Genomic DNA, 21,642 nt, shown 5'->3' on the forward strand with positions numbered 1-21,642 from the left:
CTTATGCCAATATTACACAGGCTTGGTTACTGTAGCTTCATAGTAAATTTCAAAGCAAGGAAGGGTGAATCCTCAATTTAATTCTTCTTCTATAATGTTTAGGCTATTCTAGGCCCTTTGCATTTCAACTTACATTTTAGTGTCAGTTTGTCAACTTTAACCAACGAAAAAAGCCCACTGAGATTTTGATAGAGGATTACATTGAATCTGTATATCAGTTTGAGAAGAATTACCAGTATTGAATCTTCATATCTATGAATATGGTACATACTACATTAACTTAGTTATTTCTCTCAACAATATTCTGTCATTTTCAGTGTATAGCTTTCATGGCTCTTGTGTTAACATTTATTCTTAAATATTTTATTCTTTTTGATGTACTGTAAATGAAATTGATCTTTTTAAAATTTCATTTTCAGATTTTCCAATACTAATCTATAGAATTATAACTGATCTTATATCCTGCAGCTTTGCTAAACTCACTAATATTCTAGTAGCTTTTTTAGTAAATTACTTAGGACTTTCTACCTACAAAGATCACTCAGTTAACAAAAACTGTTTTATTTCTTCTTTTCCAATTTTTATGCCTTCAATTTCTCGTTCCTTCCTTATAGTCTTTGACTTTTGTATATGAATTATTATCAAACTTGTCTTAAGTGCACTGTACATTGACACTCCTATACCATTTTTATGAATGCTGACTTTGTATCTCCTTCACCCTGGTGAATGATCATTTTTAACTCGTGCATAATTTTGTTGCCTATCAGTCAAAAATTCCGTTTCAGCTGCACTGCTATCTTTGTTTATAAAATAGTGTTTGGATAATTATTTCAAAAATTCAAACTGCATTTTGTACTCATCATTTAGAAAAGAAGGCATAAAAAATGGGAAAAAGCAAGTGCCGCTATTGGTAATACGCATGAGTCTCATAAACTTAACAATTGAGACTGAGATGAAAATCATTAGGCATGCTGAAAGTGGCAGTTCTACAGTCTCAATTAGGTGCTCATTGGACTTAATAAGCTGGTCAACCACGAGAAAGAGTAAAATTAAAAAAAAAACATAACTTGGCATAGTGAAAAATATAACATCAAAGATGTCTCTAAAATGCAAGGTATAATTAGTGATTTTATATTTTAGGTCTTCAGGAACATAACTTCTTTTATGACAGCTACAACCGTTGTTATACTTGAGCACAAATCAATTCACAAATAGGCTGAAGACCACAGTCGGTCTCAAAGTGTGGGAAATACCAGGACTTCATTTCATCTTACAAAACCTCTGAGAAAAGTATAGCAATTCCCATTCAGAAATCAGAAAACAGACACAGGAATTTAACTTGCTGAAGTTGCACAGTAAATGGTAGAGGCAAGATTCGAATCCAGGTCCGTTTGGCTCCAAAAGCTCTAAACTGGGTCCCCAGTTTCCTGAGCAACCCGCCCACTTCCCTGATGCAAACCCAGAAGCTCCAACCGTCCCTTCTAGTTCAGGAAGCCTCTGCATGGTTTCTAACCTTTTCTGGATTTCCCCAGTGACTCACAAACTACGTGCAACAACTTATCTTCCTGGTTTGCTTCATCCCAGAATATGAGCCTGAAGGCTTGAATATGATAATAAAAAGATCTGAGGTGGTCACATAAATTAGATATAAGTACATAAAAGTAGAAAGCATGGTGTGAAATGGATGAGTGCTTTACCTTTGAGTTTGGGGGAAGCAATGCCCAGGAAATTTGAATAAGAAAGGATATTAAAGTTTTTAAGTGAGGTAATTTAGGCTTTTCTTCTTTGCTTTCACTTTTGGGCAGACACATTAGAAAACGAATGCATTGCAAAGCAGAAAAGCTACCATAAAATCATTAAATTGTGGATGAGTGATACAGCTCAGCCTTCTCTCTCAATACCTTGCAGAAAAATTCTAACCCTTGGGTGAAGATGATTCAAACTAAAAGCTTGTAACTTGGGTTTGTAAAGCCAAAAAAAGAAGGCCTGTGTTTCTACTGCCAGGACACAGAGCAAAGGAAAAAGAAACAATATCAAAAGTACTTTCCATTATGCCTTATGTAAACACTCACTAGATGTTTTGCATTTGTCGGTTAATTAGAAAGCATTTCAACAGGCTCTTTTCATGAAACGAATCCAAATCATAACACCGCCCCCCCCCCCCCCCCCCCGCCCTGCACTCAGCAATACACAGATCCAGAAACTATCCATCTCAATTCCTGATCTACCCAGAATAGGCCTAGTGAGAAATGAGGAAGCTGTCCTGGATGATTGTAACCTACAATCAGCAGACCTTTGGCAGAGAATTTTTTCATAAACCTTTTTTACTTTATGTCCTGTACTAATCTGTTCTTTATCAATCCACTTCCTCAAATAAAACACATATTTTACAATCCTTATATTGTTTAGACAGGAATAGCGATGCCTTGGAAAATTATCATAGTTAGCAAAATATTGGAAACGACCTACACAACTGAGGGACTTGGTGGCATGGCCATCAGATAGAAGAGAAGCTGGCAACTATGGGTCCACAGCTTGTCACCTACGTTTGTAGATAAAGTTTTACTGGAACACGACCATATCCATTCATTTATGTCTTGTCTGTGGTGGCTTTCGTGCTACAAGGGCAGAGTTAAGTAGTTGCCACTGAGACCATCTGGCCTGTAAAGTCTAAAATATTTACTATCTGGCCCTTTACAGAGAGTTCGCCAACCCTTGTGACAATTCATTTAAAATAATATGGAAAAACACACCAAGTCATGTATAGTATAATCACAATTATGTAAAACAGAGGAAAGCGGGCACAGGAGAGCCCCAAAATGTTAAGCAGCCGGAATTGGGTGGTAGCATTATGATTATGGGTGATTTTCCTTATCTTCATCTACGTGTTCCGATTTTCTAAAATGACCTTATGTGTCTTTTGTAATAGAAAAAAACGGAACCTCATTTTAAACACGATTTTAGTTCCTGTCTCTGACTTGCGCACAGTAAGTGTGACGAAAGTCAGCTCTCCCACCCCGCTCCGGCCCTTTCCACAGGTATGCTGCGGGTGGGAGGCAATTAAGTCCCAGGCAAGTACCTTATGCTCGTCCCGAAGGTGGCTGTCCAGTTCCTCCGTGTGCTTGGTCTCATAGTAGCAGAGCTGGCATTTGTAAGGTTTCAGTTCATTGTGCTTTTCTATGTGTTGCTGGAGGCTCTCGTCACTGGAGCAGGTGAAGGTACACTTATCACAGCGGAAAACTACTCCCTGCAAGTATTTTGACAGTTTGGAACGGCACACTTCAATGGGGACAACTCGCTCTTCTGTGGAGACAAATTGAATGGAAAGATGGGAATTTTTACTGATGGTAAGCTGACGTTCTTTCTTTGGAATATAAGAAACGCACCCAACTCAATTTTGCTATTTCTTGTGAGTTTGGGTCTGTGAATTGCACACATAGATAATATTCTCCTCCAACCCCAAAACAAGGTATTCATTCGTCTGGTACAAGTTGGTGTTTTTAGGGCCGAACTGGTTGTGTACTTAATATCCAGAATGAGCTATAAATTAGGGGGGAAGGTGCTTGTTAATTCCTGAATGGAGGTGATTAAAGGAGGGGAGAATGGAAGTGGCTGTCACTTTTCCCAACATTAATTATTATCTACAGCAACCATTAGTTAGCGCTTCCTATTTTCCCACCAAACATTATGTAGGTGGACTTACAGATGTCCACCTTGGGGGGCAGGAAACTGACACCCCGAAGCCCCTACGTGCCACTACTGTGCACCCTCCTAGCAACTCGATTAGGCCGGAGTTATTCCCATCTTTACAAATGAGTAAAGTGAGGAACAGAGCGCTTAAATAACTCTCCAAGTCACAGACATTGACCTTGGCCAAACTGAGATCTGCATCCCTGTCTGTCACATTGCAAATCCATCATTTCCCATCACTTCCAATTTCATTCCTGTTTCCCTTGGCAAAACATTCCCCAGGAGACTGTTTTACTTTTTTCTGAAACCAAGGGAATCACTGATCTAATATCAAATCTGAAAACAAAGAAACCTGTACACTTTCATTCACTAAAACTCCAACTCTAACTATGAAGACTGCACAAATGAAAAGGCTGCGGGCTACGTTCAGAGGGAGATGGGGGTGGTGTGGGAGATACGAAGGATTTGTGCCTTTTCAATCTGTAATCTGATTGTCACAAGGGAAAAAAATAAAAGAGAGAGAGGATTTGGGTGCCTTTCCCGTTAACATACCAAATGCTTAGGGCTGGAAACGCGTGTGCTTGTTTATTTTGCACTCTCTCACCCTTGTGTTTAACTGCTCAAATTAAATTTCACACCAGCCTGCCCAGAGCATTGGCGCACGCGCCAGATATCCATAACTGGGATAAAATTAAAATCTGTGCTATTTATGCAAGGATCAAATATAGCGTGTGTTTTCACGCTGTGTCTGGATTTCAGAAGACTCTGAAAGTTTACGAATGGACGCACACAACATATACTTATATTATTTAGAAACGGCAATGTATTATTAAGTCAAGAAAGCGTGATTTATTCTCAGAGTCACTGAGTAGCAGCGTTTCCCGAGCATCGGTATTTTGTGGGGTGGTGCGACCCATTCAGTGAGCCTTCCCTTTGTAGTTGGCCTGTGCTGGGCCCCTGGGGAATTTCCCCCACCCAACGTCATGCCTTCATCTCAACCATCACTTTCTCACTACAGGGCAGTCCCTGCCTTGGGAGTCCTTGAATGCAGCGATTAATTGGCCAGCACAAAAGCTGGGCAGAGGAAGCGTGGAAGGTGGTGTCTTGCAACATACTCCCTGGAGCTCTAATGCATATGTTATTTTCCCTATACAAAGAGTCAGTCGCTTATTTAGAAATATAAATATTTTTAAACCAAAGTATAGCAGACAGCTAAGAAACACATGATTATAATGTAATCCACACATTTTCTTAGAATAGCAAATGTTTAACAGTCTTCTAACCATTCAGTTCCATGGCTTGGTGTAAAGGGAGGAAAAAATGCTTTGGGTAAAAGCACTGAGCCTTCTGCTCCTCTAACCCAGGGTTTCTCAACAGTAGCACCATTGACATTCTGGGGCCAGATAATTCCTTGTTGTCGGGGGCTGTTCTATACATCACTGGATGTTTATCAGTGTCCCTGGCCTCAACTCACCGGATTACCAGTAGCCTTCCCTCCTCTGCAGTCATGACCACCCCAAAATGTCTTCACACAAATGCACCCTGAGGAGGCAAGACAGACCCCAGGCTCAGAACCACGGCTCTAAGCTGCTTTGGTTAAGACACACGGGGATGTGAACCATGAGCAAGCTGGTGCCCACAGCAAGAGATGGGGGCATAGGCTGAATCAGGGGGACCGGCCCCTACACTGAGGATATTCTTTTCCAGCTCAGGAGTTCATGGGAAGTGCTGAGATGAACTTTTCCGGCACCTTCCTTGAGACTCCATTCCCCTTGCTCTCTTCATGTTTGGTCCTGATTTGTATTTTGTCATTGCTACTACTTCCACTTTTATTTTTGGCTCCGGCCTGTGCCATGTGCCCTGCTTCTGTCGACCTCAGTGGAGATGGTGAACAGCTGGGTATAATTTTCCATATAACGATGTCTCGAACACCTTGAAGACAGTCATTTAATCACTCTCCAGTCTTCGTTTCTCCTCCATAAATAGTCGGTTCTTTCAAACTTGTTTTAATAGGTCTCCTTTTCAATTCCTCTACCACTTTAGTTTTCATCGCAGTTTCCAATTTCACTATGTGTGTCTAAGTGAATTTTACACAGTCCTGAGCACTCAGAACGATACCTTGGAGCTTAAATAATAATAATTAATGTGGACGACTGCTGCAATTTATTAAGTGCTCACTCTGTTTCAAGCATGGTTAAGTGCTCTACCCGCATAGCTACTTTTTATTCTCCTAACAATCTACAAAGTCAGTTTTATTATCTTCAGTTTATTGATATGGAAACGGAGAACTGATCCGTTCAGCTACTTCCTCAAAGTCCCTCCCCTAGTTCAGTACAAAACTGTGACCTGGAAGCACAGGACTCTTGACCTTGGCCAGCGTCCTCCTCTTTCACCCCTGAAAAGAACAGGGAACATCCAATTTGTATGTAGTGTATTTATAAGGTTTTCATTCCTACTAGTTTAAAAATGTGAAAGCTACAGATGTCTAAGGCAACCATTTCTATCTGAATTTCTTTGACATATCTTCTGGATTTGATAGAAGGTAATTTCCCTGCTTGCTTACTTTGAAATGCAAGACTTCCCATTTCCAAACTAAGACATTATCAGTGCCTCAAGTCTTTTAGTTATATGGATTTTTTTCTACGAAGATATTCATTTTAGAAAAACCTTAACTTTTTTCTCCTTTCTACAAACATGGCTAACATGACCAAGATAAAAAACAAGACAGACTTTGAAAGGTAGGCAATGACCGACTGTGTTTTCTGAATGAGTTTATTCATGACTGAGGCAAGTGAAAGACGTAGAGACTGGAACATTTCCAGGTATGGACTGAGCCCCGTCTTGGCTACAGAAGCTCAGCACTCAGGGCTTTTTTTTTTTTTTCTATGGGGGCAGCAACAACTGTGGGTCTTTCTTGACTTCACACCTCTCAAAATTACCTTGGGTGAAAATTCAAGGTCTGAATCACACTCATTGTGACTCAGCTTCCAGCACTGGCTGCAAAAATATTATGACTTCAGCAGTTCGACTATAAGATAGATTGTGTCTCACATTTCCTCCTACTCAAAAGATGCTTGGTGCTGCAGCTGGACATAAAACCCAAGAGGCAGGACCTCAGAGTAACGGCGCACTGAAGCACTTGGGTGCCGAGGTGCAATGAGGGCCAACGAGTGTGTGCTGTCAAGCTCCTGTGATGCTCCGTGGAAAAATCCGCAGAACCGTAACTACAGAGTGGGGTCACCTCTGCTGAAAACAGCGAAAACCACATCCCCATGAGTCCAAATCACCAGGTAAAAATTCTTCCTGAAAGGCCAGACCGCAACACGCATGGGCTTCCTCCCGCAACGTGCCAAATCCGAACGGAGCAGGGAGAGATTTGGAAGTCATCCACTCCCACGAAGTTTGTAGGTAAGTGATCATGCTGGAGGACTCGGACCCTCTTTGGGCCAAACCAAAGACCTACCCATTACTCCCTCTCAGCCAAACCAGTGACAAGGGCTGAGTAACTAGAAAGCCATTAGGAAAATAACAATAGTTTCTAAAGAAAAAAAAACAAACAAAAAAACCCAATCATCTCAAAACATAACCATAAAGAGAAACATAAACAGAAGCAAAACAGCTCCCGGTAAGAAGTTATTAGGTTTTGATGTGAGCTAAGCTAGTATCGGGGTTACCGGCTAGGAAACAGAGACTTTAAGTTAATATATCAACTGGAGACCAGTATTAGTGATTACACAGATCCATAATTACAACATAAATATTTGGCAAAGCTATGTTTCATCCTATAATTTAATCTGTGCCAAATTTTTCAGGTTCACTGCAAGTATGCAAAGTACATTTAGGTAAAGCTATATGCATAAGGCATCCTGCTTCCAATGGTGATAAATCCAATGGAAATGGATTCATGAAACTATTACTTTATTCATTTTCCTGCTTCCCATTAAAGTTAAAGTTCCTTCAGTGCACAAACCTTGCCTGACTCTCCATGGCTGTTTCCCAAGACCTTAAAACAATGCTAGCATATAGTAGGTGTTCAACAAATATTATTGCATGAATGAAAACCTATCAAACGTCCTACCACCAACTTTCTCGAAACAGAAGCCTCTGGGCTTATTATTTCCCTCATGGCCAGCATCACCAAGGGTTGATTTCACCTAAGTTCATAGTTCCCCAAAGAGATGGGTCTACTAATCTTTTGCTCCAATCTTTGCTAAATTAGTATTTGTCAGGTGTCTCATCAGTTCCCCGGCTTCTTCTATCCACATTGGTATCCAAACCCTCCATAATTTGGCCAGAACTTTTCTAGCTTTGCTTCCTATTCCCTTCAGGCCCCCCTCAGAACAGTCTTGCTTCCATTCACATGAGTGGTTTGTTAAATCCCCCCTTCCCGAGTAGTGGGTCAAATAGTGTCCCCCAGAAATGTATGTCCACCTAGAATCTCGGAATGTGACCTCCTGAGACATAATGTCTTTGCAGATGTAATTAGTCAAGGTGAGGACATACTGGATTAGGGTGGGTACCAAATCCAGTGACCAATGTACTTGAAAGAAGAGGAGAAGGCACACAGAGACCCAGATGAGGAAGAAGGCTTGTGAGGATGGAGGCAGAGATTGGAATGATGCAGTTACAAGGCAAGAAATGGCAAGCAATGTTGGGATCCACCAGAAGCTAGGAAGAGCCAAGGAAGGATCCTTACTAGAACCTCCAGAGGGAGCATGGCCTGATGACACCTTCATTTCAGACCTCTAGGCTCCAGAATGGTGAGAGAATACAATTTAGTTGTCTTAAGCCACCCAGGAAACTAATCTACCCCAGCTTAAATCTCTTCTGCCTTTTGAATGTTATCATAGCTCAGTTTGATGGCTACCCTCTCCACCTTTCTCAATCCCAAACAGAAATATAACTGTCACTGTGAATCTCCTAGATACTTAATATTCATCATCTTACACATCCTTATACACATACTTCATCTTCTTTAGGAGGGCAGCTGGGTCTTACTACCCATCTTGCCCAAAGAACCCAGCACGGTGTGGTGTGTAACAAGCAAATAATGAATGCACGACCGAAGGGTATGCCTGCTCTCTTTTGCCACGGCCAACATAAATCCATGAGTATTTCTCATTCAGATTCCCCATGAGCGAAATGGAATCTCTTTCCTCTCCTATTTTAATATACACATTTGTCAGGACAAAAAGCTAAGGAAACCCTATTCTTGCAAGCTTTCAGTCTCAGGGCCAGTTTAGTAGTTGTTTTTTTTCTTGCCTTTTTTCTCAAGTATTTTAATTAACTAAGGTCTCAGAAATATCTCTTACTACGGTCCCTAGAGACCAAAGATGTTTATTCATCCACAGAGCAAGGAGGACACAGGTGCAGAAAGAGCCATATCTTGTTACTTTGAGATCAGTCCCAACTCGAAATCACAAGGCAGACACTCAACCCTGTCTCTTGACTTGTCAAGAGCAGCTTCCCACTGAGCTGCCATTTTGAGTTGGGATGGACACCAAAGCCAGGCCAGGACACACAGATGGCCGACACGGCTGTCCTGAAGCACCCTGCCATCTGTGGTTTGGTGGGCCTTGTCTCTGACCTCAGCCCGACAGCTACTTCCACCCCCAGGCCCAGCTGCCACGGTCACTAGATCGCTCAATAGAGTGACACCAACTACCTTCCCAAGGGTGTGACAGGGATGCCTAGTGATTAAAGGGGGCTGTGGGTCATAAGCCCGGGTTCAGATCCCTGCTAGGACAATTATTAGTCATTTACCTTAGCTAAGATACTCAGTCCTTCTGAACCTGTATTTTCCCTTGTTATCAGGGGGTGACCGTAATACCTGCTACAGAGGGTTTTGTGAGACTTGCATACAATGACATCTGGAAAGTGTTCAGTACAGCACCCGCCACCATTGTCAAACGCTCATGTTCATTCCAGACTGTGTGCTTTCTGGCCCCGATGAGGGCAGCATTCATATACTTGTATGCCTCTTTTAATATAAATTATGTCTACAAATAAACAAGAGCCACGTGATAAAGGGGATCAGAAGACTGGGGTTGACACATAGCTTCACCGCTTACCGGTTGGGTGACTTGGGTTAAACTGCTTCAGCTCTGGGCCCTGTGGGACTTACCGCTGCATTTATGGAGGGGACAATATGCACTATATATCATCCGCGGTCCTCTTCAGGAGAACCCACTGGAGAAATTCCTTTCAGGCTTCAGTGTCCAGGATTCCTGAAAATTTCCTGAACAAAATTTCAAAAGTCTAACAAATACTCTAAATCCAGCTGATTCTGCTTTCTTCTCTCCCACGGTATCTCGGAGACCTCGGTGCCAATCTGCAGCCCACCGCTAACACACGCACAGCACCTCCTGACACACACCGAGCGCCCAAACTCTTGGTGAGCTTTCTCATGCTTTCAGGTAAACTTTCAACTGGTTTCTCCTTATTTTGCATTTGCCTCAATTTCCTCATTTGTTTTTAATCTTATAGTTCTGCACAAATATCTTCAAGATACCTTAAATGCTTTGTGAAATGACCACGAATAACCACTCAGAATTAAAGAAAAAGTAGTCTTCCTCAGCCTCAAGTTTCATGTATGCGAAGCGAGACTAGAAGTAACAGTATTATCCTCCAGGTGCTGCTGGAAGAGGGAGTGACTTTGTGTGTGCAAGAAGCACTTTGTCAAGTGTAGTGCCCTAAGGGTGAGTTCACGGCATTGGTGTTTAATCTTCCCTTGCCTCCTCCTCTCCTGAATTCTCAGCTCAGGGAGGGAAAGTCATAGAGCTCATTAGCCAGCCATCCAGCTCTCATCCTGCCAGGCAGCAATATGGGAAAAGAGAAGGAATCAGCCACAGAAGAGAGGTCTCACTATTTCTGTTTGCTCGGCAGAAACACTGCTCATGGCCTCTCCCCAAGCTGTGAGGGGGCACAGAGCCACCGTGACACATGGGCCTGGGTACCAGAAGCCAGGTGACTGAGGCGGAACACCAGGTGGGACCACTCGGGCCAAGAATTCCTGCCTAAATGTTGCTACGCTGCTTCTCCCAGTTGCAGGTGGACGTCCCAGCCAGCAACGATCTTATGTCTCATTAGAGTGCCACGGGGAGGAGGGAAATCTAAGAATGCTCCATGGTGAGCATTTCTACAGACTTTGCTGCAGATATGTCACAAAAAGCATGGGCCAAAGGCAGTGGCTCTGAGGAAATGTTGGAACCTTTGAAAATGCTCCCTAACATCCAGCATTTCAGAGTGAGCAACATCTCAGCAGGACTGCAGAAGATACTCGTTGCTTTTGAGGCACATGTGGCAAATACTGAAAAGCTTTCCAAGGTTAGAGGCAAAAGAAGAGGAAGAAAAGGGCAGAAGGGAGGGAAGGAACGAAGGAGAAATGGAAAGAACAGTAGATGGAAACAGTAAGAGAGATTGGCAATGGCTGTTCTAGTAATCTTTTTACATGCACGTCTGGCTGATTCTTTTAAGGACAAAGTACTTTTTTACGTAAACATATTTTTCCTTCCAATGCAGAAGAAGCCTGTTGTTTAACAGTGTTTTAATTGGCCAAGAGTAAACTCAACTCAAAAACAAAAATAAAAACAAAAAAGAACTTAAAAGAAGAAGGATCCCTGCTTATCAACAGGAACCAACATTTATGAAACAGCCAATATGCATCGATTAGGGAACACACTAGACACTTTACACGTTATTTCACAGGCATAATCGCCATCTCTTTTCACAGATGAAAGAGAGGTTCAGCACAGGAGGCTTTAAAACTAGAATTTAAATCCAAAGCCTGCGGGTTTTCTAATATATATCAGGCCACTTTTATTTTTAAGAATTTTCTCTCTCCATCATTTCAGGGAAAATTCTACAATCTGCTTTGGAAATCATCATTTTGGTTTTCCTCCAAAGAATTGCTTATGACATAGAGCTCTTCACATTTTAGAATGAATCTTCAGCTACCCATTCTCTTTCTCACTCACCCGTTCCTTAGCAAGGTTGTGAGAGCAGAGGGCTCAGAATATAAAAATCCCTCACGCTGGGAACCTACAGAAGTGCTCATGGCAGAATCCGTCACCTTTGCCACCCTCCCTCTAGGTGGAGGAAATCCTCTCAGCAGGAAGGTGTTTTTATCCTGTTGACTGTCACTGTGGTTATCACTGTGACTTCTTGCCTGGAGATAAGGTGAGGAACAAGGGACCAGGGCCAAGGTGCCACTGCCACCTCGAGAGCGTGTCCCCATAATACCGTCCTCCGCCCGCATGCCAAGAAAGCTGGGCTGGAAAGTTACCTCGGTGCAGCACGATGTGGTCAATCATGTTGCGTTTGTATTTGGTGTGGTAGAGGCAGAGAGGACAGCGAAGGTCTTTGGGGCCCTCCTCCGGAACCGCTGAATGCCCGGCTTCCACGTGCATAGTAAAAGCAGATCTGGGGGAGAGGCGGGGGAGACAGGCGGTGAGTGTGACGAGGGCTCATTTCACTCACGATGCGCTGCTGGCGACCCTAGCACAGAGCCTCCGGGTGTGATACCCCTGCTCGAGGGGCCGAAACCACAATCGTTAATGATGTCTGCTGCCCACGAGTTCCTCGGTCACTCGTGCGGTAACTGAACACTCATGCAGCGGGCGCTCCTTTTGGGAAATTTTGCCACTTGGCTGGGTTCAAGGCTTAGTATGAAAAGAAATGGATTCCCCCAAATACTTTATTCTTTATTTTTTTTAAGTATAGTTGATATACATATATTAGTTACATTAGGTTTAGGTGTACAATATAGTGATTTGACCTTTTTATACCTTACAATGAGATTACCCGCTAACTCTAGTAATCCTCTGTCACCATGCAAACGCATCACAATGTTACTGACTCTATTCTCCTTCACCCATCCCCCCTCCCCCCTCCCTCACACCAACAACCATCCCTTTGGTCTCTGTTTCTATGAGTCTGCCAAACAATTTGTTCTTGAAAATTAGAAACTGCCTATTAAAAATATGACAATGAAATCCCTACAAGAACATATTTCTTCTCATCATGCTTGGAAGAAGAGAGACTATTTTAAAGCTAGCTTGATTTACCACCTGCCTGCATGACTTCACAGGTAAGGAGGAAAAAGGGCAAGCACGTCAGAAAGTTATGACGACTAAAGATCAGGTGAACTTAACTCGGACTATACAACAGCTGAAAGGAAGAAGGGTACCGTTGGCCTCTCCCTCCACCCTTTTCAAAAGTTCAAAATTTATAAAACCTTAAATGTCTCATAAAAATGGATGAAACTGAGAGTTTAATGGGCAAGTCCCCTTCTTATTAACCCAAATGCTTTTTTTTCTGGGGAAACATGTACACCTGTTAGCGGGTCCTCGTTATCTGGGTGCTTACAGCCTTTCCTCAGTTCTAAGGTCATGTACATATTTATCTGGAAAACAACTGAGCCAAATTAATAGTCAGAGATATAACCCATTTTCCATCAAATCCCAGCAACTAAAAATTTGGTGGAGAAGAGACTTGTTCTTCTAATTCATCCTTTTTTTTTTGGACACAAAGTCTACTTTTACTAACCTCTCTGAGTGGCCTTAAGGCTTGGGTCTTGATTACAATAGAAGCAGGTAATAATAGCTTTATATCTATAACATAGCATCTAATGTTTTTAGTTTTTTATCTATGATATAACACTTATTAGTGTTTCCTTTGTGCCAGGTACTATTCTAAGCATTTTAGATACATTGGTTCATTTATTCTTCACAAGAGCTCTGTGAGGTAGGTACTATTATTATTTTTATTTTACAGATAAGAAACCAGAGACATAGGGAGGCTTAGCAACTTGTCCAAAGTCACACAGCCAGTAAATGGCAAAGCTGGGATTCAAACCCAGGCAGTTAGGCTCCACGTTCTACACTCAGAACCACTAACCTAAACGGTATCTCACAGGATGAGATTAAATCACAGGAGTTTAGATTAAGTGATAGGAAGCACTCCATCCGATTCTGTTATATATAGGTGCAAAGGTGACTTTGGATTATCTTTGTCTAGAATTGAACCATCTCTCTACTATTGCTCAAGTTTAGTTTTCAGTGTTGGAGTCTTGATTCTCTGGGTTTCTCTCAGTAATATGATCTTAAGAAATAAGAATTTCCCACAAGGGTAGCAGAGAAGTCGCTATTGCTGGATGTTCTCCCTTGACTCTGACTGCTTTCGAGAACATATTTTTTCCCAAAGACAAATTAAAAGGAAAGAGGGGTAGTGCTCTGAAGGGAAAACACTCATTGCTTCACGGGCTGGGTCAGGGGAGCCTTTGCCATGATCTCCCACTGCTTGGATGCCCATTTCCTCTGATTTTTAAACTCATTTTTTTCTGATATAGCTCTCTATCCCTTCCACAAAGCCCAAAGCCATCTTCTGGAATCAGATTCTTATTGTAAAGACTGGACCCCACCCCCATATCATTCCACGGGCAAGGCCTTCCCTGAGCTCTAAGTAGGAGAGTATTAGAAAAGAATTGTAGTGAGTAATGGAGCAGGGGCAGCCACTTTGTTTTCCAAGGCTGTTCTTCATGCACTTACTTAAAGCCTGTGTAAAAGGAGCAGTCTTTGCACTTGAAGAGCTTCTTCCCACCATGCTTGTCCCTGTAATGGCGCCTGATGCTCTGGATGTAGCCAGAGGAGAATTCACAGAATTCGCAGTGAAGAACAGCTTCGGTTTTCTGTTCGGCGCCCCCAGCAGCTCCAGAAACAGAAACAGGGCTAAGACGGCTGTTGTTCCTCGCCAGAGCAGCGGACTGATAGTGGTTCAACTGCTGCTGAACATCTGGAGGCTCAGAGTACGATGAGTCTGTGGACAGACAGGGGCGGGGAAATGACACAGGACACAGAGAACATGGTGGACGTTTGACGCATGAAACCCCTGACATTATTATTATTATTTTTTTTAACAAGGATGGCTACAAGCCTGTCTTTCACCTTCATTTGCATTCTACAACGCTTATCTGGGGAAAGGCAGGTAGGGAGGAAGTGTCACTTCCTTTAATCTGACTTTGAGGGCTCATAGCATTTAAAAATAAAATTCCGAGGTTAAAGGTTTCAAAGTAGAGGAAGAGAATAAACCGTTCTTCTTCTTCTTCTTCTTCTTCTTCTTTTTTTTTTTTTAAAGGAAATTGCAGCGGTGGCAACAGGCTGCCACAGAATACCAGCCCTTGTAGGTGAGATAAATGAACTTGCATAATGAACACAGGAGTTAACATGAGAAAGGAAAGCAGATGAAGCAGTATCTCCTCCTTTGCAGCCCAGAATTATTCAAGCCAAAAAAAAAAAAAAAAAAAAAAAAGTCTTTAACAGAAGTGTTCAAGCACGGGACACTCACAAATATAAAAATGTTTTATACCTTCACGGTCAAGTGATTTAAATTTTAAAATATAAAAATCCAATAGTGTTCTCCTGCAATAGATGTTTAAAGCTTACTCAGCATTAAGATGGAGATTTATTCATAAATCTCATCAAAATAAAATTCTCAACGAGTTTCCCTGAACCATATTTTAAAGTTTGCAATTCGGAGGAAAATGTCGGAAGTGACAGGTACTGATCTCGACCCTGAGAAGCATCAATGGAATGTGGTGGAGAAACCGGATCTAGATGGGAGTAGGAGAAATGTGAGTTGTTTACATTAAGAAAAAAAAATTCATCTTTTAAAAAGAGAGAGAGAAAGTAAAAGAAAGGTCTTGAACTTTTCCCCAACGTGCTGCTTTGAATGCTGAGGTTAGGAATTCGACAACGTCCTGTGTAACCTACAGCCGCCTATGAATGGCGCAGATGAAGTCCATGAATACCACACGGATGAATTTCAGTGTAACTTTCCTTGAAAAGAAAACAAAGGGCTCTTTTCTTAAGCCTTTCAAAAAGCAGGGGGGGAATGGGGATAGGAATTGTACCAGCCTCCTCCTGATTTGATGGACACGTAATTTTCCAAAGCATGATTTCCCCAGGCAGGACATGGAGGAATTCTGTAAAACCCACATTTGATGAAACTAGTACCATCCATCCCGTCGGCATCTTCAAAAAAGAAATCAAAATCGGAGCAGCCTCCCATATTGGGGGGCCACCTCCTACCTTTGAGATACTAAAATACCATCCCTTCTTGTTCTCCTCCTCCCCTTCCTCAATTCATATTTCTCAAGATTGAGAAAAACCCCTTTGGAAATTGTAAACAAACCTGCCACACACAAAAATATAAAACAAAAAGAAACTTGAACAATACCTCCGAGCCTCCCTGGGTTCATTACCAGGTGTAAAGTGAAGACAAAGGAAGAAAGGAAGGACACAAGTGAATTCATTCTACCCAGTTCTTTTATCTCCTTTTTCTTTATTCCTCGACCTTAGCTGATGAACCCACTCAGGATCACAATAATGCAATTGTCAACTTCTCATTCTTTCTTTCAATAGCAAGTTTGTTTACCATTTCATGGATTGTTCGAGATGTTTTCTATTTAAGGCCTCAAGACCAGTTTCTGCTTAAAACACACGCACAATGAAGCACAAAACACACTCCGCCTCTCTTGTTAACACGGGCTGTAGCTGCAGGTCCGCACTGCCGCGCCAGCATCCCCAACGAGCCCCTGTCCTCTCAGCAGTGTTGGTCCTGGTTCCTTTTAGCTCTTCGGAACAGAAAGTCCATGACTGACAAAGCCAAAGCCAGGTCCTGTTGCCTGTGAACTTGTCCACTGTCCATAAATCTACCCAGAGACCAGAACAAATGTCCCCAGTAATGCTCTCTTTCTCTATAAGCAGCCTAATTCCCTCCAAGACATGGCACCTACCTCAGTGAGTCCCACAGGTTAGCATGGGTGCTGGTAGTCATCTTGGACATGAGGTACCTGACAGCTTCCATCCGTTCAGAGCAAAATTATAAAGTGAGTTCTAATCAGATGATAAGTCAGGTGAATGTGTCTCCCTGCTCCCTTCCACCTGTCCCCTACCTGACACATGCACTAATCTCATACACAGACCCCCCCGCCAAGCGAAGGAGTCTCCTTTGACTTAACGTGGTCTTCTTGTCTTTAGGGTCAAGTGCACATTATTTCATTTATTGCCGACATGACGAATTCTACATTTTAATGCCGGTATTTATAGGTTATGTGAAACATGAAGAAATAAAAATGCAAGAAGTGGTGGGGAAAGCATTCCAAGAAAGGGAGGCTCCTTGGCCCCCTCAAATGGCAATGCAATAGGACAGCCGTGTGTAGTCATGTTCTAAACTCTCTTTTTTCCTCCTGGTTAAAATCAGATAGACAGGTTTATTGACAAAAATAAGCACATCCCACCACTTAATGATACATTGGGAATAATGCCCAGGTTATAACTTTTGGGGTCTTCCTGGAGCTTTAGTTTCCCCTCTGGTGCCAAGACACATTCTCTCTCTTCCTCTCTCACTTGGAGTTTGTGAATAATGAACAATTTTAGCACTTCGGGCACTGAAGTGACAAAGACGTGAGCATGTATGATTCCACCGATCTTAAAAAAGCCCACTTGCTAAGCTACATAAAATTCCGATTTACTTGCCAACCACAGCCTGAAGAGCAGGAAGAGGGTCGTCTTGTGCCCAGGTTAGAAGACAAGCAGATCATTAGTAGTGAAAGGTGTGTCATCTAAGTTAAAGATCATCAAGACTATTTTCTTTCATTCCATAAGAATTTAAGGGAAAGGAAAGGAAAAACTCTGTGCTTGGAGAGCCAGGCCTGCGGTCAGGGAAAATACAGCAGAGGCTCGACCTGGTGTGAAACCCTGTACTCAGCTGCAGGTCACACAGTTACGTCTTTATCACCTGTACAGCTAGAAATATCCACGATAGAACCAACAACAAAGACGAGGTTGGTCCATACATCCCTAACCCAACCCTGAGACACAGGTCCCAGAAGAGACATTCATTCTGTGACTTGTGACTTTATCTACAAACATTTAGTCAATGCCCTCTTAAATGCTAGGCCATGTGCTGGCTCGAATTCAAAGTCAAAATTGTAGAAATTAAATTGTAATTATAGTCATAAAATAAATTTAATTAAGATATACATAGCTATATATTTCATAAATTATCTATAATCAGAAAATAATTATATTTTGTAAAATCAGGATCAAACTAGAATTTTAGCATGGATGGTCACAGTGCTTACAGGCGTGAGTGTGGAATTTACTAAGCAGCCAGCAATTAATTCTCACAGCTATGATGTGCAGTGTGGGTTCTCATCCCAGTTTTACCGATGAGGTCGCCTAGGCTGAGAATGGTTGGTCATGTAACTACTAAGAGCCAGAGGCAGGAGCTGAACAAAAGTCTGTCTGACTCTAAAGGCTGAGTCTTGTCTATTAGGCATCTGCACCCAGTGGTGACTTCTGGGGTCCCATGATGCAAGTCAGAAGAACAAGAAATAACATACAAGTGTTCCACCAGCAACAAATACATAGCAGAGAGGAGAGGGAGAAGGTGATAGAAAGGCTGAAATAGTTGACAAAACAACATTATAAGAGCTAAAAATGATAACAGAACAGATTGAAAACAACATTAAACTGATCATGACGGGAAACACTAAAAAAAAGCATTTCAGAAGACATGGGAAAAATAATACAGTAAGATTTGTGGGAAAGAAAAAATGCAAAATTTCAAAATACTTTATGTTAAAGCATGCACACACACACATACACACACACACACACACACACACACACACACACACACACACACACACACGACATTTCTATAAGCATGCTGCACAGGTAAGCACTGGAAATATCCGAAACTGGGAATCCACCTGCTCAAATGGCATGCTGTAGTTAGATGCTTGGTCAATTGTCCTCAAATAATAATACTCTAAAGTCCTTGTTAGGATTTGGCTGGGAAAAGGAAGGTACATAAGTGCAAATGGGAGATGAGTGCATTTAGGGTAGCTCAGGATTTCAAACCAGGGAAAGGGCTGAGTTCTAGATGTGGCCTCCTACCCCTCTCACGTAGTCATGTTCCCAGAGAAATGGGAAATTTCTTGCTCTAATTCCAGCTCCCCAGAATACTAGCCAAATCCAGCTAAGTATCAGTTTGAGGGTTTTTTCTTCTTCTTCTTTTTCTTTTCTCCAGAAATTAGCCAGCACAAAACAACCATAGGAAATTTGATTTTACAAAGGCAAAGGACAAACAAGTGAACTCTGGAAGAACAGTACGCGTGACAGAATGAAACCTTCTTGAATGTTTAGCCACCACCCTTTTAAACACCGGGCCATGTGCTGGCTCTACAAATTCAAAGTTAAAGAAGACATGAGGGGTGCCTTCCAGGAACTTAGATTTACTAGGGGAGACAGCAGAGCAGAGCTATGTATGCAAATAGAGGCCCTCTCCATGTCATTGATTGAAGGAATGAAAGAAGCAAAGAGAACAAATAAACAGTAAAGGAAGGTTTAGCTATTACAAGATTAAGGAAGACACAAGAAAGAGTAAGAATCAATTGGGCAGTAAATTGTGAGAACTGCGAGGACAGCCCCCAAATGCACTGAGTGATCCAAAAAGGAAGCCATTCACGAGGATCAATTCTCCATTTTCTGTGGCCGCATAGAGGGTGTGAGTGAAGGTGAAAAAGTAGCAGAAGTGCCTTGGTGCCAGCAACCACATTTAATTATATTTGAGCTAGATTTTTGTGCAGACTTGGGAGAGAGGCGCTCTGGTCAGCATAAATCAAGTATCAAGAGAAAAAGAAAAGACAAAGGATTTTAGGCAAGCAGATTTTAGAGGTGGCCAGAGGGCAAAGGATGATATTACACCCATTTATTTAGCAAATATTTATGGAGCATCTTAAGTCAATGTCCCATCCTGTTTTAGGACAGTAGGACTTGGTCCCTACTCTCAAGCAACTCAATGTCTCAGATAGACATATAAATAACTGATTGTGATAAATACAAAAAAAAAAAAAAATAGAGGCATCTATTAAGTGGAAAAGAAAGCAAAATCAATAGCACTTGGTGACAGATGCAACATGAGTGTCAAAAGAACATTGACTGTCCATTAATAAATGTAACTAGTATTAGTTAGTGCGTTAATTAATTAAATCAATACTAGATGCAAAGATACCTAAATGTTCAATTCACCACATCTCTATCGTAAGTCATAAATAGACTTAAACAACTACATTCTCATCACAATGAAAAAAAGTGACTTAATTCCTAAATGGAAAAGAAATAAAGATTAGAGGATGAGTCCAAACAAAAAAAATGTGTACATCGGAGGGTGAGACAGATTGCATAAGAGAGAATTTAGAATTTTCAAGTTCTAAAGTAGCATAGAAAGTTCAAAACAATGCATGGATTGTAATTTTCTTCGCAAAAGCAAATGATTTGGTAACTAAAGGTTGGTGGTATAAGGAACAAGAAGTAGAATATTACCTGTGGATAATTTAACCATAAATACTATAAACAGCCAAAGCATGGGGGTTAGGGATGGGATCCAAATATGCTGGAAATACAGTCTACTCTTTCTAGCTGAGAAATTGCAGAAAATTCGAGAAAGGTACCTTAATAGTGACAAGAGAGCAGCTAAAGACATACTTCAGTTAATAGCCAGGAGCATGTGGGAATGGCAGGCAACTCCTATCATACAACTGCTAATAGACGTCCATGTGTGTGCCAGTGACCCAGGTATCTACGGTGACGAGAGAATCCTGCTGCAAAGGGAAACTCGGTGAGTTCTGAGGTGATCTGAATCTCCGTCTAAGGCTGAAAAACTCTTTCGGGCTTTATGTCTGACAGACTCCTCGCACTCCCCATGCTGAAAACTTTGACATCATCTTTGCATTCTGAATGTCAGCGAACGGCTCACCGCTTTGTTCAAGCTCCAACTGTGAGATTCCTCCTTCAAAATGTCAGACGTTTTCCGTGGCAGAGCTCTTAGCCAGGTGCCATGTCTTAAGAGACACGTCATGGCCCACCTCCAATCATTTCCTCTCCAGTCCTCATTGTTCCCTCCCCATTGTTCATCCAGGTCCTCATATCCCTCTGGGCCAATTCCAACAGCCTTCCTTCCTCTGAGATCTAGTCTAGCTTGGTCAGTATACACATCATCAATATGTAACATATCACTTATATGATTATGATATGATTATACTCCAAGGCTCAAAGATTAAAGTCTCTTCTCCTTATCTTGGTATATACATATACAGCTCTTCAGTCTGGTCCTGGCCCATGTTTCCAGTCTCACACTTCTGGCAAGGTTTGATTCCTTGACATTCTATACCTGTCATCATTGGGAGTCCTCGATCAGGGCTACCTGGTGTTCTTCATCTTCTTTTTGTCTGACAAATGCCTACCCACCCTTCCAAACTCAGCTGAAATGTCACCTATTCTGTGAAGATTTTCCCCAGCAATCCAGACAGAATTCTGCTCTCTATATGTTGGCAACACACACATCGTGATTCTTACCCTTATCTCATTGCACTCACTTCGCACACACACGCTTTCTCCAGCAACCTCCACCATCATGGTCAGATCGATACCTTCAATCTTAAGACATCCTGACCCAAGGAGACTCTGCTGACAGTGTCTGGGCTGATGGGGTGGGTCACTCTCAAGCAGGCCCATCCATTTCTGCTTTCAGCAGTTGAGCTGATGCTAACAAAAATCAGTTGTATTTGCTCCCAAAGTTCCTTGTATCAGTTATATTTGTTACTGAGTTTATTCAATTTAATTAATGTTATCTACAATGATGAAATGTAGGCATTAAAAGTGTCATTTCTATGAAAGTTATGCATTGGAAAGACTTGATAAAGTCACGTTGCTAAAAAAGATTACTGTCAAATGATGTTTTGGCAAGACCGACTATAAGAGATTGAGGAAGACATAAAAATCTAGGACTCTGCTCTGAGACTGTTCTACAGATGTCTAAACTATCTATCTATTAAAAAAAAAGGAAACTGGAAGTAGCACATGATGCAGTGTAGGTGACTGTGGT

The 21,642-nt window shown here is 41.8% G+C and overlaps 1 protein-coding gene across 10 annotated transcripts in view; it reads right to left on the bottom strand.

Moving 5' to 3' along the window:
- Window positions 1-21,642, bottom strand: part of ZNF462 (zinc finger protein 462) — a 132,471-nt gene that overhangs the window by 18,043 nt on the left and 92,786 nt on the right. For 8 of the 10 annotated variants that reach the window (XR_001595045.2, XR_004950095.1, XM_016129992.2 and 5 more), the window contains exons 8-10: window positions 14,238-14,505; window positions 11,975-12,111; window positions 3,080-3,303 (exon numbers count right to left, since the gene is read on the bottom strand). Coding sequence is in view for 7 of the 10 variants with exons in the window: in XM_016129992.2 (XP_015985478.2) it covers window positions 3,080-3,303; window positions 11,975-12,111; window positions 14,238-14,505 (629 nt within the window). In the remaining 3 variants the exon portion in view is untranslated. The other 2 variants (XR_004950096.1, XM_016129995.2) reach the window with 2 other exon arrangements.

Source organism: Rousettus aegyptiacus, unplaced genomic scaffold (genome assembly GCF_014176215.1).
Source record: "Rousettus aegyptiacus isolate mRouAeg1 unplaced genomic scaffold, mRouAeg1.p scaffold_m13_p_3, whole genome shotgun sequence".
NCBI classification, from domain to species: Eukaryota; Metazoa; Chordata; class Mammalia; order Chiroptera; family Pteropodidae; genus Rousettus; species Rousettus aegyptiacus.